At 44.9% G+C, this 26,870-nt stretch overlaps 2 protein-coding genes across 3 annotated transcripts in view; one reads left to right on the top strand and one right to left on the bottom strand.

Moving 5' to 3' along the window:
• Positions 1 to 3,932, top strand: part of IFT80 (intraflagellar transport 80) — a 65,132-nt gene extending 61,200 nt beyond the window's left edge. Inside the window, exons 19-20 of the mRNA XM_081862375.1 lie at positions 378 to 501; positions 2,567 to 3,932. Coding sequence (XP_081718501.1) covers positions 378 to 501; positions 2,567 to 2,680 — 238 coding nt within the window. The 3' untranslated portion in view covers positions 2,681 to 3,932. The remainder of the gene's footprint in view (positions 1 to 377; positions 502 to 2,566) is intronic.
• Positions 1 to 26,636, bottom strand: part of LOC309342322 (putative membrane protein C3orf80 homolog) — a 55,662-nt gene extending 29,026 nt beyond the window's left edge. Inside the window, exon 1 of one of the 2 annotated variants that reach the window (XM_081862859.1) lies at positions 21,563 to 26,636. In XM_081862859.1, coding sequence (XP_081718985.1) covers positions 21,563 to 22,102 — 540 coding nt within the window. In that variant the 5' untranslated portion in view covers positions 22,103 to 26,636. Of the gene's footprint in view, positions 1 to 20,953 lie in introns of those variants that run through there. The other variant, XM_081862858.1, reaches the window with a different exon arrangement.
• Positions 26,637 to 26,870: the final 234 nt, after the last annotated feature.

The following is a 26,870-nucleotide window of genomic DNA, read 5'->3' as shown; positions in this document are numbered from 1 at the left end:
GGCATTATTTGTGTTTAGAGTCTCTCCAATAGTTATATGAATCATTCTTTACTCTTGAAAGCAGCAATGTTGCTTTAAATACATTATAAACTTTTTGAGCAAAGTATATTATATGGGGAAGATACGTTTCAGTTTCTTAATAGCACTGTAAGGACAATAGAAATATGACTGCTTCTCATAACATACTTCATAAAATTCGTCTAGTGCCTAGACATCATTGCCAGCACTAATGCTAGGTTTCTTCTTGCTTTATGTCAAGAAAACTTTCCACCAGTGTAGTCACTGTACAGCATGTATTTTTTTATAAAAACCAAAGCATTTGTAATTAGGCCAGTTTCTGAGTTCAGCCTGATGAGCTCATTATTGTTTTCTTCTAGGGCACTAGAACTTGCAGTGAAACACAAGACACACGTTGACACGGTTCTGGCTTACCGACAAAAGTTCTTGGATGACTTTGGTAAAAAAGAAACAAATCAGAGGTTTTTGCAGTATGCAGAAGGGGCAAGTATTTGTGGAAGCTGTGCTTTACATTGTCAGAAAGTCAGCATTATAGCTGTGAAACAATTTGAAACTATAGTCTAATATGATATTAGTAATACTTTGTGCTTGTGCTTTTAGAGTAGCCGATAAAACTAACTGTTTATTATCTTTAGATTTCAGGGTCTGCATTTTGTGGCTTAATTTTTAATGTCTACAGAGCTGGGCCCAAAGTATGTCAGGGGGTGTCCCATGACAATTTTGACAGTCACGCTGTGTAAATATTACACAGCTGAGTAATATAGGTGGAACTTAGTCATGCCGACCACATGACCCGGAAGCTTTACGCTGGCTCCCTCAGCCAATAAAGCGAGATGAGCACCACAACCCCAGAGTCGTCCGCGACTGGACCTAATGGTCATGAGTCCCTTTCCCTTTCCCTTAGAAACATTAAGGTTGGGGGGCGGTTTCTGTTTCTGAAGCTTTCAATTTTGAGGTTTCACCAGTGCAAGCTGGTTCAGTAACAGATGCGGTCATAGCCTATTCTTGGGTTGACATCCTGTGGGGCTACTACAGCAAAACCCCCAGTGCTGTTTTGCTTAGCATAGCTTTTAGTAAGGTATAATAAATATTATCTGAAAATCATATGCAGCTTTTGGCAATCTGCATCATAGCCTTCACGCTCCTCCTGTGTAAGAGAGGGATAGAGATTTAGCAAAGCAGCATGTGGGACTTAACTTGGCCAGCAATATTTGGCAAGTTTTGATTGTACTATAACAGATCTCAGTAGCAGCCTTCTGAAACAACATAAAATAGTTGTGGTAAAGGGAGGCCTCATTTGGCTCTTAAGTCACCACTGTTATTTGTGCCATCTTTGATGGAAGTGGAGACATAATATACAATAAGGGGGAATACAGGCTGAAATCCAAACAGCTAATGCAAGGGGCTTCTGCAAGGAGCCAGTTGCCTTTTTAATTTTAACAGCTGAGTTCTTTAACAGATCACAAGCTGCTTTTGAAACTCCCATCAATTTCAAAATCTGTTTCCATGTGACATGGGGTCATGTTTGATAAAAACAAGCATAACTCTTTGGGTCTAGAGAACATATTTCTTACTTCTTTAGATCCTAGACATTTATTAATTCTAATAAAATTAACAGGTTTTTTTGTTTTTTGTATTTGCTGTGAAACTGTGGTACAAACTGCAGTGAATATGGCAAAAGATGGATATCATTCTCTTGCACACACACACACACACTTTCCTTGAAAATATTTAGGAGTCATTGTTTTCTAAAGGTTCTAAAATATGCACAAATTCCATTTCTTAAATGTAGGATTACAGTACACATACATGTTCATTTCGCAGCTGCAACATTAAGTGTTGATTTGCCTTTATGAATGTGCCATTACAGATACAAAACCTTAGCTAGGGCTTTTATATATAACCACATCACCTCAAACAGTACTTTAAGTGGTCAGGACACACATTCAGCAGCCAGTCAACAGGTTTAGAGAAAACAAGCAATGCCAGATCCATCAGAGCCCACTTTATGCATATCCTAGAGCCATTAAAAGAGATATCAAAATCAGTGAAAAGGTTAAAGTCATAACTGAGATGCACAATGCCTCTAGATGTTTGGATGATGTATTTTAATATTTTGGGTGAGGATCTGAAGTACAGCTTTTGCACATACAAGGGCCTTTTCAGTTCCCCTCCAGCAGCAGCAAACCCCACCCTGCAATCAAGTTTGCCTCTAAAGTCAGAGGACTTTCCAGAGTGACAACCCATGAGCTGCAAGGGGCTGCCAACAGAAGGAAAAATTGGCAATCCATTTGCATGCAGAAGCATTTGCTGCACCCACATGGGCTTGTCTGGATCGCTGCCATAGGACCAAGATTTAGTTTCTTAATCTTGCTAACACATTGCAGAAAGCTGCCCAGCCACAAAAGGCCAACAAGCAGAAAGTTATGAAGAAATCTGTAGCAGATGTAACATATAAAGTAAAGACTTGTCAGGTTAATTTATATGCATCTACTATAATTATGATTAATGGATACTTTCTCTCCCCCTCGCCCCCTGGCTTCTGCAGCTTGAAGTCAACTGGGATAAAATCAAAGCCAAAATAGAACTGGAAATTGCTAAAGAGAGAGAACGAGCTGCAGCTACACCAGCAGTCAGAGCAAGCGTAACCATACAGCGCTAAGTGGCATGCTGATTATATTAAGTAGTGGTTTTATCACTCTGCTACTTCAGCATACTGGTAAGCCTTGGTATTTTGGGATGGACAGTAGAGCCTGACTCCCATATCCTGGACTTTCTATAGCTATTGCTTTATTGTTAATGCAAATGAATTTGTATGTATGTCATCTTATGCTACGAACGACAATCCTATTCTGGTTATGGTAATATGAAAAGTTTGGAGTGAGCATGGCATATGTTACCAGAATCAGGTTCTCTGACTTGGTTTCTCAAAAGAAAATTGTTGGTCTTGGTAGCAGAGCTGAGGCAGTGGAAACTATCACATAAATAAATGGTCAACTATTAAGATTAGAATAGACAAGCATGGAATTTATTTTCAAAGCAGACCGCTTACCTAAACATATTTATGCCTAAGGAAGCTCTTTTTGTATACAAGTTTATGGGTCAGAAGTATAATCTGCCTGAAAACTGGGGAAGCATTATACCATGAGCACAGACTGAAGTCCTGAAACTGCTGGATAATGAATATTTCCAAGGAATTTAATAAAGTTTCTGATTTGTTTTTCTTTTGTAAATGATTTTGAGATTGCAGGGTTAACTTTAGCAGAAGCAGCTAGCATGAAACAAATTTTGTTGATATAGACAGTGGCATACAAGATGGTTGATGTAATGGGTAGTCCTTAATTGAACTAACTTCTGTTGACACTGAAGTATACAAAACATAAACTCTGTACAATGAATACCAGCATATACAAACACCAAACTGGAGATACTTTTAAAAAACTAATTTTCTCCCAAGTTCAACATAGCAAGTAATCCATCTAACACTGTGCATATGTTGTAAAACGTATTTGTTTAAAATGACACTTATTTTTTCTAGAAATAGTTAATGCTAGGTGATAAGGCCTTTCTATTTTGAAAAGGTTCAGATATCCCCATCCTTTAAAAGCATTTTGTGATGGTAAACTGTCCCATGTCCCTTATTTATATATGGTATTTCACCAGTGCACTGGGGATTTAGAAAAACCTCAAGCCACTTTATTGGTATAGCCTCATTACTTGTCCAAAGTATCTCCATTGCCGATGATTTCAAGAATACAGCACTAATGTCCTGATTGTTTAATAGGCAAAACACAATATTTTATGGTGATATCAGTAGTAAAATATTTTTGTACAGTAAATCATTACTTGGAATCCTTTTGTAACTGGTGTTAATGGAAATGCTGTGCCTTTCATAATAAATGCATAAATTATTACGTGTTTCGGTTTGTTAATGAACTTGCTAAATGAAACCATTCTCTCCTTAAGCATTTGCAATACTTTGAAATATTACAAATCCACCACAGGCTTTGTTCCTGTTAGCCAGGAAAGCAGTCTTACATATCATTTAGTGCCGTGTCAAACGTACATAAGAAGCATGGACAGCCAAATGGCAGGAGACTCACATTTTTACCATAATGTCCAAAGTCAGATCATGGAGCCCTTCAATGAAATGTGAGAGCTTTACCTTGAATTTCAGAGCAGAAGTGAGGATTTTTGAAGCACAAGTCTTTGTCTTGTTTGTCATTATGGCCTAATTGGACTCAATTGAGCTCTAATTATATTACGTAGAAGCCGTTATCATCCATTGTAAACAATATTATCCATAACAACTATATAAATATAATACGAATATGAAGCTGAAGAGAGAGAAAATGTAGATTTCACGTTCATTTATAAAACTTTAAAATTCATTTAAAACATATTAACAAGAAAGCCCTCTTCAAGCCAGGGTTCCTGTTGCTGAGGAGGGAGCTATACACACATGATTCCCAGAGCGCTATGGGGTTTTAAGGTGACTGTTCAGACAAATGAACCCTAATCTTGAAGCATTATCAGAAAGAAGGGTGTTTATGCAATACAATGCCTTTTGGTCTGGAACATGTGTCATTTCTGAACATTATTCCAAATTGTTCAAGGAAGCTGCTGTATTTATTCACTGAGCAACAATATCTACCCTCTCTTAATTGCAGAGAAGTCACCTTTACGTGGTCAGGTCAACGAAACAATGAAAATAAATCTAATGTTTTTGCCAGAATAATAATAATAATAATAATAATAATAATAATAATAATAATAATAATAATTATTTATTATTTGTACCCCGCCCCTCTGGCTGGGTTTCCCCAGCCACTCTGGGTGGCTTCCAACAAAGATGAAAAATACACTAAAATGTCACATATTAAAAACTTCCCTGAACAGGGCTGCCTTCAGATGTCTTCTGAATGTCAGGTAGTTGTTTATCGCTTTGACATCTGATGGGAGGGCGTTCCACAGGGCGGGCGCCACTACCGAGAAGGCCCTCTGCCTGGTTCCCTGTAACTTGGCCTCTTGCAGTGAGGGAACCGCCAGAAGGCCCTCGGAGCTGGACCTCAGTGTTCGGGCAGAACGATGGGGGAGGAGACGCTCCTTCAGATATACTGGACTGAGGCCGTTTAGGGCTTTAAAGGTCAGCACCAACACTTCGAATTGTGCTCGGAAATGTACTGGGAGCCAATGTAGGTCTTTCAAGACTGGTGTTATATGGTCTCGGCGGCCGCTCCCAGTCACCAGTCTAGCTGCCACATTCTGGATTAGTTGTAGTTTCCGGGTCACCTTCAAAGGTAGCCCCACGTAGAGCGCATTGCAGTAGTCCAAGCGGGAGATAACCAGAGCATGCACCACTCTGGCGAGACAGTCTGCAGGCAGATAGGGTATCAGCCTACGTACCAGATGGAGCTGGTAAACAGCTGCCCTGGATACAGAATTGACCTGTGCCTTTATGGACAGCTGTGAGTCCAAAATGACTCCCAGGCTGCGCACCTGGTCCTTCAGGGGCACAGTTACCCCATTCAGGACCAGGGAATCCTCCACACCTGCCCGCCTCCTGTCCCCCAAAAACAGTACTTCTGTCTTATCAGGATTCAACCTCAATCTGTTAGCCGCCATCCATCCTCCAACCGCCTCCAGACACTCACACAGGACCTTCACCGCCTTCACTGGTTCTTATTTAAAAAAAAGGTAGAGCTGGGTATCATCCGCATACTGATGAACAGCCAGCCCAAACCTCCTGATGATCTCTCCCAGTGGCTGCATGTAAATGTTGAAAAGCATGGGGGAGAGGACAGAACCCTGAGGCACCCCACACGTGAGAGCCCAGGGGTCTGCACATCCCCCCCCCCCACTTTCTGAACACGGCCCAGGAGGAAGGAGCGGAACCACTGTATGACAGTGCCACCAGCTCCCAGCCCCTCAAGACGGTCCAGAAGGATGTTATGGTCGATGGTATCAAACGCCGCTGAGAGATCCAGCAGAACTAGGAAACAGCTCTCACCTTTGTCCCTAGCCCACCGGAGATCATCAACCAGTGCGACCAAGGCAGTTTCAGTCCCATGATGAGGCCTGAATCCCAACTGGACGGGATCCAAATGGTCCGCTTCTTCCAGGCGTGCCTGGAGTTGTTCAGCAACCACTCGGTCAATCACCTTGCCCAAGAATGGACTGTCCGGGCTCCATGAAATCGGAGAGGGCGCTTCGGAGCCAAACAGTCAATAGCCCTGGTTAACTCCATATTCCAGCGGGCCACCAGGGAATCGGCTGAAAGGCCATCAACATGGGATAAAGCATCCCCTACCACTCTCTGGAAACCATTTGGATCCATTAAGTGGCGGGGGCGGACCATCCGAATCGGTCCCACCTCCTTGCAGAGGGGATGGGTCGCAGAGAAGTCCAGTTGCACCAGGAAGTGATCTGACCATGGCACTTCTTTCGTTTCGCTTTTACTTAGTGTCAGATCACCAACATCCATAGAGGTAAACACCAGGTCCAAGGCATGTCCGCGGCTATGGGTTGGGCCAGACTTATTCAGAGACAGCCCCATGGAGGCCATGCTTTCCACGAAGTCCCGAGCAGCCCCTTGTAAGGTCGTGTCGGCATGGATGTTAAAATCCCCATGGACAACCAAGCTAGGTGTCTCCAGGAGAACATCCGCCACAACCTGAAGCACCTGTTGACGACTCTTAACGACTGCAATAGGTCTTACAGGAAAAAGCAAGGGGTGCTTTTTCCTTGCTTTTTCCTGTAAGACCTATTGCAGTCGTTAAGAGTTGTCAACAGGCTCATCACAGCTATCTGCCAATCACCCATTCCCACCACCCTTCTGAGTAATACCCCTCCCCACCTTCTCACTATATAGAAGGGTCTGGAAACTTCTGTTTCAGTGTATCTGAAGAAGTGTGCATGCACACGAAAGCTCATACCAAGAACTGACTTAGTTGGTCTTTAAGGTGCTACTGGAAGGAATTTGTTTTGTTTTGACTATGGCAGACCAACACGGCTACCTATCTGTAAGTGGTCTTATGAATCATTGACCTGGCATTGCACAGCAGCACCTTCAGGTCATGTGGGTATCCCTTGCTGATTCCAGTATTCATCCGGTCAGGACCAGACCCGGAGGCAGGGATAGTCCTCAGACAACGACTAAACCTGCCTCCTCTGTAATGACATGGTCTGGTCTTAGCATAACTCCTCCTCCAACCCGTGATCACTGAGATCGGTTGTCCCAGTGCATCCCCCCCTGTGGACCATGCCCCAGCCATTTTGTTGGCTGGGACCTACTCCCCGGCAGCCCTGACCCCTCCCCTTAAGAACAAAATAACACCTTAAAAAAAACCCCAATAAAACAATACAAACAAAAAACAGTAAAAATTACAAAAACGTAAAATCAAACAAATTCCCAGGCCCAATAAACATCCATCCCACCCCCACCCACCCCACATACAAAAAATTCAAAAGAAATTTTTAAAACATTTTAAAAGCACTCTGCACCCCTCCAGCAGTAACAGCAACTGTCCTAGTGAGGCCCGTCAGGCCCTGCCCTGGGCCAGGTGGTAAGTGGCAGGAAGGAGCAGGGCCCCCAGACACTCACATAGGAGAGTCCTCCTGGGCAGCAGAGCGCAGCAGTCCCTGTGAGGCTTCAGGCCCCGCCCTGGGCCAGGTGGTAAGTGGCAGGAAGGAGCAGGGCCCTCAGACACTCACACAGGAGAGTCCTTCTGGGCAGCAGAGCACAGCAGTCCCTGTGAGGCTTCAGGCCCCGCCCTGGGCCAGGTGGTAAGTGGCAGGAAGGAGCAGGGCCCTCAGACACTCACACAGGAGAGTCCTTCTGGGCAGCAGAGCGCAGCAGTCCCTGTGAGACTTCAGGCCCTGCCCTGGGCCAGGTGGTGAGTGGCAGGAAGGAGCAGGGCCCTCAGACACTCACACAGGAGAGTGTGATGGCAATAATCAGAAATGATGTCATTTGCGTCATCTATTGAAAATGTTTTATGGTTTTCTTTGAAACAGAGAGTTCTAGCAATGTGGAAAAAAGTACTAGGATGTTTTTGTTGTTGTTGTTGTTTTTTGCATTCCTGGCAACCTTAGCTTAACTGGTTTATCTTTCCAATGACTTTCAGAAAAATCTGTCTTTGTCAATGATGAAAGAGCAACCTATAGTGAAAGAGGTTACTGAAAATATTGATTTATTATGGATCAGGCACTTATAATGGTTTATTAGACTTACAATTTATTAGGGTCCATCATTTTCTAAGCTGTAGACTTTAATATACAGTACAGTAAGTGGGGGGGGGGGGGAGAGCAAAATTAATCCCTAGCATTTTGTTAGACATTTGTATATCTTTACTTAAAATTCACAGAAGCCTGATATCTGTCCACTTAATAAGTTAGTAATTGAAATACAGAATCATTTAGATTGGAAACCGCAGGTTTGAAAATAGTGGGGAACATTTTCTGCCAGATCTTGAGGTTCCCCCAACCCCAGTGGGCCATAGGCCCACCTAGTGTGTATGATTTCAGGTGACCAATTTTTCCTTTGCAGTGTGGCCTGAGCTCCAGCTCCTCATCCGACCCCCTTCCTGTGGAAAAGGGTGCCTCGCTGGCTGCAGAAAGGAGGAGGAAGAGGAGCCGCCACCACTGGCCACCACAACAGGCCTGTGTGTGTGTGTGTGTGTGTGTGTGTGTGTGTGTGTGTGTGTGTGATGTCACACATCCGCATTGCAGCGGTGGTCTCTCACAATTTTGGTAGGGAGACGGCAACCCTGTTTTGGAGTGCAAATCCATTGAGCAGGCCCTAACCATGTCAGCACTGATGTTAACTACGGTTCGGAGTATTAAGGGTTCCTGCTTCCAGCATCAACAGCCAGCTTTAAACCATTGTTTCAGATACTGAATCAAACAGGAACCCTGACAACCTCCAAAGATGGTTAGCATAAATGCCAATATAAAAATTGTCTGTGATTAATCTCAGCAAGAGACATCTGCACTCCAAAAAAGAGGTGGCACGATTTCAGCAAACCAGTTGATGGCCATGTCTAATCATTCAGTAGTGTTATATCTGCACTGGCATCATGAGAATTCTCACTGTAGCTGTGCTAGCAAATGATGTGAGCAAGAGTGAATTTCTCAAAACAGACCCTCTCAAATGCTGTTTTAACTTCATATTTTATTTTATCCAATTAGTTATTATAGAGCTCAAGTTCGGTATGTTGAGTTGATGACAGAACCCCTAGTTAACATTCCAACACATTTAAGAAACATTCCACGAGGGAATGAACGTCTCCCAATGGACACGCGTCCCCAGGTTTTGGACACACAGGGCTTGTACTTGTGCACTTAATACATTTATAAATGCTCTGGTTGCACTAGGTAGTAGTTGCTGCTATGGCATACTTTTTAGCCACAGCGAAAATGCATAACTTTGCAATACAACTTTTCTTTAATTTCTTCTGTTATTTTTATTCTGTGATACTCTTGGAAAAAAAGTAATTGTAGCATGCTCGTAACTGATAGAGAGAAGCAATTCTGTGATAAGCAATAAAAATTGCACTGCTTGCATTTTTTTATAAATCCAGAAGAAGCAAAATCTGAACCAAAAATGTACGTCCCACTGACAAGAGCCTCAAGGATATGCCAAGCTATTACACACCCCAGTAAGGTTTTTAAAGTACTAAAACACTCCAGGCCCGGTTTCAAATGGGCCTCGTGCCAAGTTAAAATGCTTTTTCAAAGCATAAGACAAATCTGAAAAGTAATAGGATCCTGGCATATTTGCTTTGGCTTCCCTCACAGAAATGTTAAATGATTCCCATAATATAATTTGCAGTACTGGAGTAATTTGGGCTTGTATTAAATATAAATGAGAAATGTACCATTTTTATCAAAATTTGAGATAAGCTGGAACAATGCACCTCCCTTTCTCTCCTGTGAGGATTTTGTGGGCAAATAAAAAACACTTGGATCTTCATCTTCAAATGCTCCAAGGGGAAGAACACAAGGAGTGCCCTGCTGGATCACACCAAAGGCACATCCAGTCCTGCACTCCGAGAGTAACCAGCCACATGCTCCCGAGAAGCTCCTAAGTAGGGCATGAAGCTGAAAATCATTCCCTGTTGTTCATTCACTGCATCTGGTAGCCAAATAATAATAATCATCATCATCATAATCATAATATTTTATTATTTATACCCCGCCCATCTGGCTGGGCTTCCCCAGCCACTCTATATATAATGCTTCTGGATATACAGGCTCCCCTTTTAGCTACCATGGCTCAAGCCACTGGTGGATAGATGGATAAATTTGTCTTGATACATTTAAAGCCCCCCTCCGATGGCAGTGGGCATCACACCACGTGGTACCAGTGATTAGGGCAGTAGTCCTATGTACACTAAGTATTTAAACCCTGTGAAACTTCTGAGTAAACATGCATAGGATTGGGCTGTAAATTTATTATGTGCTGTGTAAGAACACCACAGGGTTCAACTAGGCTATACTCGGAGTAGACCCAGTGAACATAGCATATGAATGTAGCAAGCTGCCTTGAACTGAATCAGATCACTGGTCTTTCTAGCTCAGTGCCGTCTACAATAACTGCCAGAAGCTCTCCATGGTTTCAGACAAGGAGTATCTTGCAGCCTGACATACACTTGCCTGTGATTAAAGTTCTGCATGGATAGCAAAGTTAGCCATGTCCATTAATTTCAGAGTATATCCTCTGAGTATGACTTAGTTGGATCATACCCTGTTGGCACAGTGGCTCTATCCAGATGTTTAATTAAAAGCATAGTTACATCTGTATCCTGATTTGCCCAAACTCCATTTAACTGGTTAGACAACAACAACCTGATGGTTTGGTGGTCCTATTTCCCCTGCATAACTGAAAAATTGAGAAGCTGAAGACCTATTAATGTGCATTTGTAGCTCTGAATGGCTAACATAGCGCATGGCAGAGGTGGAGAACCTGTGGCTGGACTATTGGAATTTGAAGCCTAACAACATCTGGAGGACCACAGAAACTTGAAAAGGGTTGGAAGTCCCACACATTCAGTTCCTACCATTAAATGTAAACCCTCTCTACAAATCAAAGAGAAGAAAGTGAAAAGGATGGTGGCTTTTTCTTAAGAGTGTGTGCCACAAGATGAAGCAGAAGACAGGTTGATTTGGAAGGGACTGCAGTTTTCCCGGGACTTGCGGTTCATTTTTAAGCCCCACCTCCATCTGCAAAAGAGGCTACAAATGTGCATGTGAATTAAGGTATATGCAAATTTGATGCAAATTTGTCATCTTTGGAAAATGCAGCAGAGGCTCAATCTACATTCAGTATACTGGGCCCCTTAAAACCTCACTGGTACCCCCAGCCTTCGTCCATGTTTGTATTTTGAACCATGTATGAAGATTTCCCAATTATTTCGGCTTATTATGAGATGTGAAAATAACTGCAACAAAGACTCATAAAAGGCATTCATTTTTTATTTTTGCAGTTTAATTCTGAACATAGTGGAAAAGGAAGCTTTCATATTGTGCCGCGTCACAAAACCTGATTTGCTTCTCAGTGAAACCTGCAATCCGCCCACTCCCCAGCTTCTTTTTAGTCCATATTCAGTTCCCCCTGCCCTCATAAGCTAAACACATCAAAATGGAGCATTCTGTAGAAGCAATCAAATTCCCTACTAAAAACAAAATCCCATAATTTGAAAAATGATCTCAGCCACAACTTGGTTCAGCCATATTTTCATCTTAAGGGCTGGGACCTTTTGGTCAGAAACTTTTAGATCAGCTTCCCCCAGATTGTTCCCAATTTGTTTTGGGGGAGGGGCAATGCTGACGCATTCTCATTATCATCATTATTGTCACATCTTTCCTGATTGTTCCCAAGGGTTTTGTTTTGTTTTGGAGAGGGGCATTTCAGAGGCATCATTATCATCACCTTTTCCTCCTGCCTGATCCACAGCAGTGATTCTTCCCAAGTTGTGTTGAGAAAGATGAGCACAGTGCAAAGGAAGAAACATTATTATCCCCTCATACACTCCTGATTTTGACATAGTCACATTAGAAGAGAAGAGAAGTTTGGATTTGATATCCTGCTTTATCACTACCCTAAGGAGTCTCAAAGCGGCTAACAATCTCCTTTTCCCTTCCTCCCCCACAGCAAACACTCTGTGAGGTGAGTGGGGCTGAGAGACTTCAGAGAAGTGTGACTAGCCCAAGGTCACCCAGCAGCTGCATGTGGAGGAGCAGGGAATCAAACCCAGTTCACCAGATTACGAGTCCACTGCTCTTAACCACTACACCACACTGGCTCTAGGTGAACAAATGCTGCCCCCTGCTTCCCCAAAAGGCTGCACACAGGGCCTCACAGACCATAAATCTACACTGCCTGGAGGGCCACATTTTGTCCCCCGTCCCTGCCTTAATGTAGTTTTCATGTGCATGCAGCATACCAATGGCAAAATAAATATCAGTTCAAGCCTCAAAACCAAAACAGCTTTTGAAATATTGGCAGAAACTCAGATGGAGCCATTGTGCTGCAGGCACTCAAGTTAATTACACAATGTGCTCCGTTTTAGGTTGTCAAACAGTGTTTAGCATTACAGCCAATGCTACCACTCTGAAAGGAAGGAGGGAGACCAAAGAAAAATGCCAAGGATGCAGATGCAGAATGAAATCAAGGAGGCATCCACAGGAGGAACTGTTGTACTGATGCAAGACTTCAGGTGGCCTCACATAGACTTGAATACATTTGTGTTCCAGTCAAACAAAGCGGCACAGTCTCTAAATACCCTCAGTGATGGTGATCTAAATAGGTTGGCCACAACACCAACTACAAAGCATGATTTTAACTTTGTTAAACCAGCTGGTAACAGGGACCATAGTACTATCAAATTGAGCGTGTATGTGAGTTGAGAATTGCCAAGTAAGTCCAAAGATCACATGTGGCTTCAAAAGATGAAACGTATCAAAAAGGAGGAGAATGATAAAAAGTTTAAAGGTAAAGTGAAGGTGGTTAAATCTCTCCAGAATGCTTGGAGGTTGTGCAAAACTGCCATAATAGAAGCTCACCGGCAATGTATACTATCAATCACAAAAGGTACCAACAGAAAATACCAGCATGCTTAGCAGAGTGAAGGAAGCTATTAGAGACAAGGAGCCTTCTTTTGGAAAATGAAAGTCTTGTCTAAATGAGAACATAAAGGAAGACAAACTTTGGGGAAAAGAAATGCAAGGAATGCAGAAAAAGATCTAAAGCAGCACATTGCTAAAAGCAAAGACTACAATCACCAGAGAAATAGATTGGTACCTCTGGTTATGAACTTAATTTGTTCCGGAGGTCCGTTCTTAACCTGAAACCGTTCTTAACCTGAGGTACCACTTTAGCCAATGGGGCCTCCCGCTGCCGCTGTGCCGCCAGCACACAATTTTTGTTCTCATCCTGAGGTAAAGTTCTTAACCCGAGGTACTACTTCAGGGTTAGCAGGGTCTGTAACCCGAAGTGTTTGTAACCTGAGGTGTTTGTAACCCAAGGTACCACTGTAATTAGAAGCAGGAAACTAGTTAGGGAGAGAGTTTGACTTTTGGATGACAAGAATGTCAAAGGCGTGCTAAAGGAGGAAAGGGTGATTACAGAATAGCTGAATGATTTTTGTGCATCGGCCTCCACAGTAGAAGTGCAGGGAGACTGATGTTGCACTCTGATCCTTATTTTTTTTTGCTTTCCGTAGGCATCTGGTTGGACTACTAGATGAACCGTTGGCCTGATCCAGCAGGGCTCTTATGTTATTGCAGTGGCTCTGCTCCTAACTTGCAGGGTTGCTGCCAAAAAGTAGAACTAGGAGACTGTTGCTCAGCTTCATGGCTTTGGGGCTGTGTGGGATCCCACAAGCACCTGTCCTATCACCTATATGCTATATGAAACCTGTTACAAGCGATCATCTGGGGATTTGGAGCATCGTGTCATCAGTTCGTGCACAGTGCTAGCTCTCCATTCCATTAGAATTGGGATGCTGTGAAGGTCATGGACTACAGGCAGTGATGAACTTGATGGGGACCAATAAACTGAAGCTGTAAGTGGCTAGTTCCTGTGTCCAGGAATTAGATAGATGACCTGTTCTGGGACGGGACATGTATCCCCCCTGAAGGAACAGGTTCATATTCCTGGATTTCAACTTGTCAATGAAGTCCATAGCTGTCAACTTTCAGATTTGAAAATAAGGGATCCGCAGCCTTGAAAATAAGGGATCAGCAGCCTTGAAAATAAGGGATCAGCAGCCTGACCTGTCCCAGGGACAGTCTACAGGATATCTAACAATCCGGGATAGCACCTGGAAGCAGCGGGAAACGGCGCTGGAATAAGGGAATTTCCCTCAAAAAAAGGGAAGGTTGACAGTTATGATGAAGTCTCAAGTTGCTTCTGTGGTTAAGAGCGCTTATGCCCAGCTTAGGCTGCTCAGCCAGCTGTAGCCATCCCTTGATCAGGTTAGCATGACCTCAGTTGATCATGCTTCAGTTACCTCCCACTTGGACTACTGTAATGCCCTTTATGTGGAGCTGCCCTTGAAGTTCGTCTGGAGGCTGCAGAATACAGCTGCTAGATGGGTAAGTAGGACAGCCTGGTGGAACTGGTCCTTTCACTGCACTGGCTGCCAGTGAGCTACCAGGCGCTATATACACCATAATATAAAGCCCTAAATGGCTTGCGACCCAAGTAGCTAAAAAAAGAGGAGGGGAAAGGCTTCCCTAGTATTAACCATCTTGGACCCTACAGTCTGCAGGTGAAACATTGGTGGTGGTGCTACCAAAAAGGGCTACCCAGCTGGCGTTGCATCCATTCAAGGATGTTTCCAGTAGTGGTTCCCCACTCACATAATGCCCTTTCTCGTAAGCTGGATCTGTCCCCATCCTTACTAACTATCAGGAGGAATTTGAAAAACAGAAATAAGAGAGGGGGAGCTTGACAGAAGACTGAGTAGCAGGCGCTCCTCCTACACCTAATAATCTCATGCACGCATAACACAACCACCGCACTGCTTTCCCTCCATCCAAGCTCACTTTCAATTTTATAAACCCTCCTGCCTTCAGCTAGCCCTCAATTGCTTGCCTTCTTTTGGTACCACTGGCTGTCAGCTGCCTCCTCCTTAGTCCCACTAGGCTTAGTCTTGGATTAAATCAGTTTTAGAACTTGCAGGAAGGAGGATGGGGATGAAACGAGAAGAGATTGGCTCTGCCTGTCATTGTCTCTGACCACCCCGCCAGCTGTTGTCCTCTTTCCCTTCTGCCTTACCAATCCCAAAGGTACCAGCCACACTGCCTTCTGCTAAGGTAGCCAGTTACCCGTTGCCAAAAAAAGAGGGCCAATTTGCATATGCTGATTGGTGCAAATTTGGAAATTATTGCTATACTTTAAATGCAACGCAGCTCACCAGAGTGGATGGCTACAACCAGGTGACCTGTATGCCTGTAGTGCAGGTGTGAACATTTGATGGGCAACTTCCATGACTCTGCGTTCCACTCATATGGTTCTTTTACTTTAAACTGTGCTGGGACTGGACAACTGAACAAACAGAGAATGCTTTCAAATAGAGACTGTGCTCTGTAGACATACACCTTTCCTCCTGCCTGCTGACTTTCCTGTGAATGCTTCCTTAAATCTCACATTAGCATTATGAGGCAAAAATTAAGTTGGAGAAACAGTACCGCTGACTGTTTCACTGGTTTGGTGTTACTTAATCTGCATCTTGGGGAAGAACTGGGTGAAAAGGGGCAGGGTGGCAATGTTTTTTCCCCCCCTGGTTCGCATCCCCATATTTTCATAGATGATCAGAAGAATATTCCTTTAGCAATGGTCAAGTCATTGGCTCCACCTCTGGTGCATTTCAATAGCAGGAAAGTGACTAATAATGGAGGCCATTTAAGGTTTCTTTGTTGTGCTCCCCCCCCCCCATGGCCGTACATTACAGTTTGTTTCGGATGCCACAGATTTTCATTTGCAAAGTGCATAGCTCTCCTAAAACACTTCCATCTAATAAACACAACAATTAGCACACGAAACATGCTGCTGCTGTTTGAGATACGAAAATGTATCAAATGTATCGCTGTCCCTTAACCACAAGCTGTAGGAGACACCTGCAAAGCTTACATCCGAAACAACAGCACTGCGGCAGATGGAATGGAAGCTAAAGGTCTATTGTAATCTAAAAAAAAAAAGTCCATAAAATATTGATCAGATTCAAGCTACAGAAATAGGACAAACCTTCCCCAATCTGGTGCCCTCCATCACCCAGCTGGGAATAATAGCTCCTAAAGGGTACTAGGTTGGGGAAGGGTGTTTCAAGATTACTACACATAATAGAATTGTGGAATTGAAAGGGACCACGAGGGCCATCAACTTCAACCTCCTGCAATCCAGGAATCTTTTGCTCAACGTGGGGCTTGAAACCCTAAGAGACTGAGCTAGAGGGACCATGTAACTTTTAAAGTGCAGTCAAACTACAGGTTATTCACCTGCAGCTTACTCCTAGGTAACTAAGCAAAGGCTTGCAATCATCCTAATCCTAATGAATTAGGTATTTGTTATCTAGTGCTGCTCTTTCATCTGTGTTCATGCCTGTCTGTCGATACATCATGCAGCTGCCTGCGTTTCTGAACTCTCGAGGGCCTGCACTTCAAAAATATAAATTTATTCTTCACCTTACAAAAATAAAGTTTACAAACATTTTTAAAGCAGTTGCAAGACTGTTCTAGAGGTTGTGTGTCTATATATTGGTGACGACATGGGCACTGGTCAATAGGTGCCCATCAGTGTCTAGCTTCAAACTGAACTAAGCTGAAAACCTGCAAAATCTGCCCCCCCCCAATAACTACACACCCTTTTGGATAGAAACATGCACATTTGTTTAGAAGGCACTGACAGCACTTTCAACCACTTTTGCCACTTTAAAAAGGTTGTGATTGTCTTCATCTTTAGACAGGACAAAGGAAATCTTTTGACACTGAGTAAAAGCTGTCGTCCTCACCTCCTCATGTAATATCTCTGGCTTCAAGGGGGATGGGGAGTCTCAAGGTGAGTTCCTGGCACAGAGGCCTTACTTTTAATGACTTGGGCATTGCCAGTATTAGCTTCTTCTTTTCAATAAAGTGGGTCCATGCTGATTTGAAGCACCTATAATGCACATCTGACTGACTGAATTCCCTGTTTACATACGGTGCACCTGCTAAGAGTCAGTAAACACATGCACACACAAAACACTTTCTATAGTCTTGGTGTTAAGTGCACTTCTTTACACTCACCTAATGTTCTAAATTGCAGGACTGAAGTTGGACTGTTAAGAAACATGGGATGCATACATAGAAGTAAAAAGTGTAAAAGGTAAAGGTAAAGGTAAAGGTACCCCTGCCCGTACGGGCCAGTCTTGACAGACTCTAGGGTTGTGCGCTCATCTCACTCTAGAGGCCGGGAGCCAGCGCTGTCTGCAGACACTTCTGGGTCACGTGGCCAGCGTGACGAAGCTGCTCTGGCGAGCCAGCACCAGCGCAGCACACGGAAACGCCGTTTACCTTCCCGCTGGTAAGCGGTCCCTATTTATCTGCTTGCACCCGGGGGTGCTTTGGAACTGCTAGGTGGGCAGGCGCTGGGACCGAGTGACGGGAGCGCACCCTGCCACGGGGATTCGAACCGCTGACCATGCGATCGGCAAGTCCTAGGCGCTGAGGTTTTACCCACAGCGCCACCCGCGTCCCACATGTACAGTGTACTGTACATTAATAAACTACCCAGACTGGGTCCGAGTATAACAAGCACAGAGCTTGCAGGAGCAACAGACTTGTACAGACTACCTAAAATCAGTAACTGAATTTGTGCCCAAACCCTTTGCACTGTAACCGACAAGGCAAACTTAGCTCCACATGTGCTTAGAAGTGACTTTTAAGTTTTACTGCAGCTGGTCCACAATACAGCCACTAGGGGTGTGACTGGTGCTGATGCTTGGGAGCCAGTGGTACCCATCTTACATCACCTTATCTGGTTTTTGTTCACTTTTGGCTATGTTTCCATTGCTGCTTTGTACTTGAAAATCCTTCCCTGCCTTAGGACCAGCATGACACCTAATGGACCATCTATTTCCATGTGAGCCTGTTAATCTATTAAAGGGTTGCCAACCTTTGGGGGCTTGTGGGTACATTTGCCAACTGGAGAAACCGTTGTGTGCAACACACACTCAGCAACCAAGCACAAACCACAACCTAATCTACTGGCTACCATAGAATGCTTTTGCGCCTAGTTTTGGCAGAGAAATGGAACCCTGTGGACTCCTGGGAAGACCTCTGCAGATGCAGGTGGGATGGGTGAATCTGTCAATTTTTGTTTCTCCCAGTTTCTCTTTCTTCCATGTGTAAATTCAGATCTCCACATTTCCACATTTAGTTGAATAGAGCCCCAAGTTACAAGGAAACTCTGTGCCTGGCTGCAAATTTGATTTTACCTTTATTATTTTATTTGTTTGATTGTTTATCACCATTATGCCAGAACCTCATGGTGACATACAATAACAAATGATTAAACTATCCAATACACTTCCGCTAAGAATCTAATGTGTTTGTTTGTTTGTTTGTTTGAAAAAGCCGCCTGGGTGGCTCAGGCAATGATGGATCCCCGCAGGCATTATCAGCTGCACGTGCCACAGCATTTACCTGATCTTATTGTGCAGTAGCACCAAGCCTGCTCAGCCCTATGCGTGTTTACTTGGAAATAAGCCACATATAGCTCTCTGGGACTTACTCTTATGTAGATGTTGCAGCCGCAGGGTAGTAAATCCAACACTTAAGTGTAGTGAATCAAAAGTTAGTTTGACTGATGTAAATGGGACTGTGTGGTTCTGGCAAGCAATGGGATCACAAAGTCTGCTGGAAACTGCTACAGAAGCTCACTTCTTGCCTGCAACCAACTGGTCATGGACAGCCATCAAAACCAAGGTTTATATATGTTCCATGGCACCATCAATGATCCAAAATGGAATTTTATTTCCTGCAGCACTGCATGACTCCCAGGCCCCAGGTGGGGACCTAGCATGTGCAATGATCTTAAATGTTTGTGTCGATCAGAGCAAAATATGAAGTAGTGGGGGAAAGAGTAAATGGTTTATTAATCTAAGGTCATTTACCTAATCTTCATACTTTGCACTTATGCTGAGTGTTTCAGGTGTGGTACATGCTTCGCAAACATTATTTCAGCCATGTTGATAACAGCCTTCCAAGGAAATACAGTGGTACCTCGGGCTAAGTACTTAATTCGTTCCAGTCCATTCTTAACCTGAAACTGTTCTTAACCTGAAGCACTACTTTAGCAAATGGGGTCTCCCGCTGCCGCCGGAGCATGATTTGTTCTCATCCTTAAGCAAAGTTCTTAACCCAAGGTACTATTTCTGGGTTAGTGGAGTCTGTAACCTGAAGCGTCTGTAACCCGAGGTACCACTGTATCATCCTTATGCTGAAGCTTGGTCGGGGTGGGGGTGGGGATCCAGCAAGGCCTCCTGGGCAACATTTGAACTCGCCTTAACTGTGCTACATTAATTGCATACGGAACAGTTGAGGGTCCCAACTAACAGAAGTGAACAAAGCTTCTGAGTTCATCAAAAATCTTTTATCAGCCCTGCCCAATGACAAAAACCACAAACCAAACAAGAAGTGGGTGGAGATAAGAGATAAAGATGTTGCAAGGTGGAGAAGTTTGCAATTGTCTGGCAGTGCAATCCTCTTATGTGTGTCTATGTTGTAAACAGCTTTTGGATGCCGCACGGGAAGTGATTCATAAATGATTAGGATGATAATAATACTCAGAAATGCCCCCTTAATTTTAAATGGAGTTCACTCTCAGGTTAAGAATGTACAGGATTGCAGTCTTAAAATATTACGGCAGAGGTTAGGCTATATGTAATCTTAACATACAGTATACTAATCTATAACCCACCTGTTATAAAAGAAAAAAAAGTGTGCAGTTACAAAGGGCGAGCATGAATCTTTAGCAAGCCCTAGCCAGAAGTGGGAGCTGCATCACCGGAGCACACATCTCCCCAAGAGAGACCCCCCCCAAAGAAGTGGGGTGCTTTCTCTGCTCTTGCGGCAAGTCTGCCTGCACCGGCACCCCCACCCATGTCTACAATTGTATGGGGATGAGATTGCACGCCACCAGTACTCAGTCAGGGCCAACACTAATGATAAAATCCAAATTATCAGAAAAGCCATAAAACTGTGACTATTTATCACTTCCATCCCTGTAGCAATCAGTGGAAGGATCAACAGCAGTTTATACTCTGCTTCGAAGAAAGTTTTTCCATGAGTTTCCCAACCACCATCAAAAAATCAATCAGTAGCTGTGGGGGGAGAGGGCTAGCAGGGTTTTTTTGCCCCATGAAGCCTCCAAATGGGCGTCATTGAAGCCCCCAGCCTATGTGTGTGTGTGTACGCAAATGTGTGGGGTGCATGTGTGTGTGCCAAACTGGGTCTTTGACCTGGGTGAAATAAAGCCTAGTTTTGTGCCTGCAAAAATAAAGATAACTCCACCCCCCCCCCAATCTTTCGGAAGAGAATTGTGGCAAACTCCTTAAAAACAGGGAAACCAAACAAGCAATGAATGAAAGTCCCAAAACGGTGACTATGTCTTCTGACACCCCCACCTCAGCCTTCAGAGGAAGCTTTGCAAGACACAGACTCTATATCAGCTGGAGGTCGTCCCCCCCCCTTTGCTTTTTTAAGACTGCAATCCTAAACGTGTCTACTCGGAGGTAAACAGCACTGCATTTCATGGGAGTTTAATTCTAGGTAACTGGGCTCAGGGTTGCAGCCGGAGGAAAATTCCCGGAGGGAGACAGAAATAAAATTCCAAAACAACTTGAGCTGCATTTGCCGCATATTAAAACAGAAATCAAAAATCACATTCATCGACCCCTTCCAGGATTTTAATCTGCGGCGAGAAGAGAGGTTCGTTAACACAATGGAAGGCATCTCCGCGAGGCAAGAAGAAAAAGAGAGGAGGAAAATAATAATAATAATAAAATCTTGCTTTCTCCTAGTTCCGAACGTGTCCAACTCGAATGCATGGCACAGGCACTTAATGAACATCTTAACAAAAAAAATTAATCGATGTATCTCCGAAATCCCAGACGTGGAAGGCCGGCGGGGCCGTCGGGCGGGCAGAAGGAGGCAAAGGCGTTTTGAGTCCCTGACGGCGGGTCGGTTGCCCTCCGTTGCCAATACCGTTTCAGCTCCTGGAGCGCGGGACCCCCCTCGGGGCGCCCCCCTGCCCGCCCCCTCCACCCGCCCCGGCGTCTCCGCGGAAAGAGGCAGCTCCGTCGGGCCACGCGCGCCGCCGCCCCCTCGGGGAGCCGCAGCTCCTTGTGGTGGGGAGGGGGCCCTAGGGGAAAGCGGGTCCTCAGCTGCCCGCCCCCGCGAGGCCTCTCCCCGCGCCCGTGGCCAGGCTGGTGACGGGGAGGACGAGGGGCTGCTGCTGCTGGAGGCGCATGGACTCCTCGTAGGTGGGCAAATACTTCACCTCCTCGTAGCTGGGCAGCTGCAAGAAGACGGGCGACACGACGGGCAGGAGGGGGGGCGGCGGCGGCGGCGGCGGCTGGCTGCTCCGGCCGCTGTGGAGCAGCGAGTCCTGCGAGGTGGCGGCCGTGGCGTTGAGCGGGGTGCCTCCCCGGGCCAGCGAGTCCCCGTCGCCCTCGCAATCGCCGTCGCAATCGTCGTCGTCGTCGTCGTCCTCGTCGTCGCGGCGGCGGCGTCGTCCCGGGCGCCGACGGCTGTTCCTGCGCGGACTCGGGCAGATGACGCGCTGCAGGAAGTAGCCGATGGCGAAGAGCACCAGCAAGATGAGCAGCCCCGAGAGCTTCCTCACGAACCAGCCCACGTTGTCCAGGAACGTGTGAAAGGGCAGCCGGCAGCACTTGACCTCCGGGTAGGTGGCGTTGCCGTAGCTGCAGCAGCTCTCCTGCTCGCCGCACTTCAGCTCGGCGCAGCTGCCCTGGCAGGGCGGCGGGCACAGCAAAGCCGCCCCCAGCGCCAGCAGCCCCGGGGGGAGGCCGGCCCCCATCCTCCTCCTGACCCCCTCTCGCCCTCCTTCCTCCCTCGGGCACCGGATCACTCGAGGGGAGGAGGAGGAGGAGGAGGGGACCTCCCTGGCCCCTCCACCCTCGCCCCGTCCAGCATGCGCTCTCAGGGCGCGCTGCAAACTCTGGCGACGGGGCCAGGGAGCTGCCGCCGAAGGAGCCTCTCGCCCAGGCTGCTGGAAGGCGGCCCCGCAGAGCCGCGGGATGGATCTCCCTTTAGCCCATTGGACCAGCTGCGGAGTGCGGAGATGCCGTGCAAGATCCAGCTTTTTGCAAAAGCTGCCCGCGCGGCTGGGTCCTGCAGGCGAGAGGCGGGAAAATCTGGCACCGGCTGTGTGCTGGTGTGTGTGTGTGTGTTTGGTTGCGCGCGGGGGGCGCCAAAGGGAGAGGGCGACCTAGGAAGGGGTTAATGGGTCCGAGGGATCGGCTGGCTTTTTTCTTTTTTCTTTTTTGCAGCGCTTCGATCTCCATTAATATAGCTGTCTGTCGCCTTCTCCTTTGGAGTAGCGGCGCGCACCCCTCTGCTCCCCCATTGCTGCTCGAGTTCCTGCGCTTAAGTGATTGGATTCCCCTATTGGCGTTATTTAAATTTACTTGCTGCTGGGAGCTGCTGCTTACCATATTTCTGGTCTTATTTCTGATTAAAAATTGATGATAACCATTTGGCGGATGTTAATGGGCTTAATGCAGCTCCTCTTCCATTAGGGAGTGGGGAGGCTGCGATTTTCCTGGCCGGGTGCCTCCCTTACGCTTCCCAGCCAGGGAGAAAGGTCGGTGTCTTCCTTTCCCTGGAGAATGTGGAGGACGACCCAGAAGGCTGTCGAGCAAGGAGGGTGTTAAACGTCTTGAGACATGTGGGCAGAATTACCTTTCCATAGAATTGTATAGTTGGGAGGGACCCCGAGGGCCATGCAAGAAGCTCAACTATGACTGATGGCCTTTCAACCTCTTCTTAAAAATCTCCAATGAAGGAGTGTCCACAACCTCCTGAGAGAGTCCATTCCACTGTCAAAATAGCTTTTGCTGTCAGAAAGTTCTTCCTGGTGTTTCCTTTTGGTCACATACCAGTGGCCATGATATTCACAAAAATAAGTAATGCCTTGCTGAACGCTTTTATTGTGGAAACGGAACATTTTTTTTTAAAGACAGAAACAGATAACCACAGGACAGGTCCCTGCCTGGAGGAGTGTACAATCAGAATTTATTTCTAAAAGGGTAGCCATGTCCATCTGTTGCAGGAAAAAACAAGAAGGAGTCTTGTAGCAGCACCTTGAAGTTAGAGAAGTTTATTTTATTGCATTTTTTCATGCATTTAACCCCCATCTTTCTACAATAAAATCAAACACAGGCTTACAAAACAGAAACATAAGTAACACCATTAAACACAGCCCAAGCAATCACAGGCAGGGATAGAATGGGGATGGATGAATTCAGAGAGGAGGAAATTACCTTCCTTTCCATCACAGATTCTTGCTTACCTCTACTTTTAACTTATTAGGCCTTATAGTTGTCTCTTAGTAGCAAAAGAACTGATGGGCAAACTTTAATGAGTGCACAAGCCCTTAAAATGTTTGCATTCTGCATCAGTCCTCACAAGATCCCCAGGGTGAGTTAAATGGCATTTCAGGCAAAAAAAACCCAAAACAGTAATAACCTTGAATGTAAGGGGATATTTGTAAGAAAAAATCAATGCACTTTGCCAATCGCTTGTTGTATCACAATCACAAAAGCAAACTGAGATAAGCACAAATTTATGGCAGCTACAAAAGACTGAACAAAAATTAACCAATGTAGAAATCACCTCCCAGTCATTAGCAGCGGAGGTGATCTGGATTTTATTTACTTCCATGATGCGTTTTGTCTTGGAAAATGCTGATGAGCGTTGAGATGGTTACAGCATCCAAGCTTCCTGTACTCTTTGTAAGGCAAAGTTTAGAAGAACTGAGCTGTGTTCACCAGGGGAAAAAAATCTGCACAAATCTCTAGTCACACCCCGGGTCCATTTTATTCATTACCTTTTATCGTTATTATTCATTATCAAAAGAGCACAGGCTCATTCAATGTATTATTTCATGCACCTCATGAAGACTTGGTTTTTTAATAAAGCCTTTGGCTCATTAAATAACTTTTCTACTAGCTTAGGTTGTGTTTATTTTCATGGTGACCAGATTTGTTAATCTGTTTTTCATTGTATTGGGTTTAGTTTGGAATAATACTACTTATTAATCCTTTAGCTTCCTTGAATTTCTTTGGGAAATAAGACAGGCAAGTAACATTTTTTTAAAGCTCAGGGTGATGTATAGGGTCCCCCTGCCCATTTTATCTCCTAACAACAACCCTGTGAGGTAGGCCAGCTGACTAACATAGTGAGCTGCATGGTGGAGAAAACATTTAAACCCAGTTCTTTCCACTTCTAGTCTGACACTATAATTACATGCACCCGACACCTTAAGATAGCAACAAACTGAAGATTTTGGGGCTTTAATATCATACCCTACTGTTTTCCTTGCTTGTTTTCGCTAGCATCTAGCTTAAAGGAGAGTTTTGGAGAGTGCAAAAAAAAAACTTCTTGTGGCCTTGTGGCATTTTGTTTGGTCCTTATAAAGATAATATCCCACTGCTGTGTTTGGATTCCACCCTGCCACCATATGGCAATGATTTCTTATTAGACCAAATCTGGTTCTTGGCCAGCACAGCTTTGACATTAGGGCAGAAGAATTCAGAAGCACTGAAACATTCTGCTCTGTCCCTGAAACCAGGGTGCTGAGTTTCTTACAGTGCCATCTTATACGTATCTGCCCAGAAATACGTGTGTTTAATTCAGCTTATTCCCAACTGACTGTGCATTGGATTGTAGATCTGTTTAACGATCATGGTCTTCTGCTGATAGAATCTTAGAAACCAATGCTCTAACTGATTCCACGTCCCCCACCCCAAAATTGGAATCAATAGGACTAAGCATGTCCTGAATCTCTAAAACATACAGAGTGTTTGGGTGTCCCAGACCATAGTCTGTTCCGATTAAAATTTGGCAGAGACTGTCACTAGGCTGTGTGCCTCTAAGTGGTGAGAGAATAGCAAGCTTGTTGATGACTAAGCCCAACCCCAATCAGTCCGAACTCCTCCATTAACGGGGAAGAAAACCCTTTGAAGAAGGAGTGATTCTTTTGAAGTGCCTGACTAACAACAGAAAGCTTACACTTTGAAGATGTCCCCGGGTGTGAAGATAAAATTACAATGGGAGGAATCCAGTTACATAATCGCTTGTGCTGCCACTGCAAGTTGGAGTAGCACACGCTTTCTATGATTTAAGACAGGCTGAAATCTGTGGGACTTTCTTCTGAACAAACATGTACAGGACCAAGATGTTAAAACAACAGGGCTTCGGATATGTTCACGTTACAGGTTACTCAGGCTCCAGCTCGCTTCCACTGCTGGTGTTTGAAGCTGAGTACGCATGATGTTAGCCACAATCCATCTGTATTCTGTAGTTTCTTGAGATAATGTGGTTTCCCTCAAACCAGCTTCCATCCAATTTGAAAACAGAAGCTGTAGTTTACAGGTGAAACCCGGAAAATTAGAACATCCTGAAAAAGTTCATTTATTTCAATAATCCAATGTAAAAGGTGAAACTAATATATGACATAGACTCATGACATGCAAATCTCTTTTCTGATGAGAGCAGCTTTTGTATCTCATTTGGAAACCAAGGACCCAGAGTCTGGAGGAAGAATGGGGAGGCACACAATGCCAGATGCTTGAAGTCCAGTGTGAAGTTTCCATAGTCTGTGTTGATTTGGGGAGCCATGTCATCAGCTGGTGTTGGTCCACTGTGCTTCATTAAGTCCAGGGTCAACGTAGCCGTCTACCAGGAGATTTTGGAGCACTTCATGCTTCCTTCCGCAGACGAGCTTTATGGAGATGCTGACTTCATTTTCCAGCAGGACTTTGGCACCTGCCCACACTGCCAAAAGTACCAAAACCTGGTTCAATGCCTTTGGGATTACTGTGCTTGATTGGCCAGCAAACTTGCCTGACCTGAACCCCATAGAGAATCTATGGGGCATTGCCAAGAGAAAGATGAGAGACATGAGTCCGAGCAATGCAGAAGAGCTGATGGCGGCTATTGAAGCATCCTGGTCTTCCATAACACCTCAGCAGTACCACAGGCTGATAGCATCCATGCCACGCCGCATTGAGGCAGTAATTGATGCAAAAGGGGCCCAAACCAAATACTGAGTACATATGCTTGCTTCTACTTCTCAGAGGTCCAATACTGCTCTATTTGCAGTCCTTGTTTTGCTGATTTCATTTAATATTCTAATTTTCTGAGATTGTTAATTTGGAGTTTTCATCAGCTGTGCGCCATGATCCTCACAATTATAACAAATAAAGGCTTGACATATCTCGCTTTGCATGTCATGAGTCTACCTCATATATTAGTTTCACCTTTTAAGTTGAATTACTGAAATAAATGAACTTTTTCACGATATTCTAATTTTCCGAGTTTAACCTGTGCATTAGCTGTTGCGCAGATGATATCATAGGAACATAAAAACATAAGAAGATCTTGCAGGATCAGGCCAGTGTTCCATCTAGTCCAGCATCCTCTTCTTGCAACTAGATGCCTGTGGGAAACTTTTGAGCAGGGTCCAAGCATTTGAGTCTTCTTCCCCTCCTGCGGTCTCTGGGGAACACAGGAAGCATTTCTGCCTCCTGCTGTGGAGGTAGAATATAGTAATTGGAATCGTT

Source organism: Podarcis erhardii (genome assembly GCF_964252035.2).
Source record: "Podarcis erhardii genome assembly, chromosome: 5".
Taxonomy (NCBI): domain Eukaryota; kingdom Metazoa; phylum Chordata; class Lepidosauria; order Squamata; family Lacertidae; genus Podarcis; species Podarcis erhardii.
Note: the sequence above shows the minus strand (reverse complement) of the source record. Positions and strands in the feature narration are given on the sequence as shown.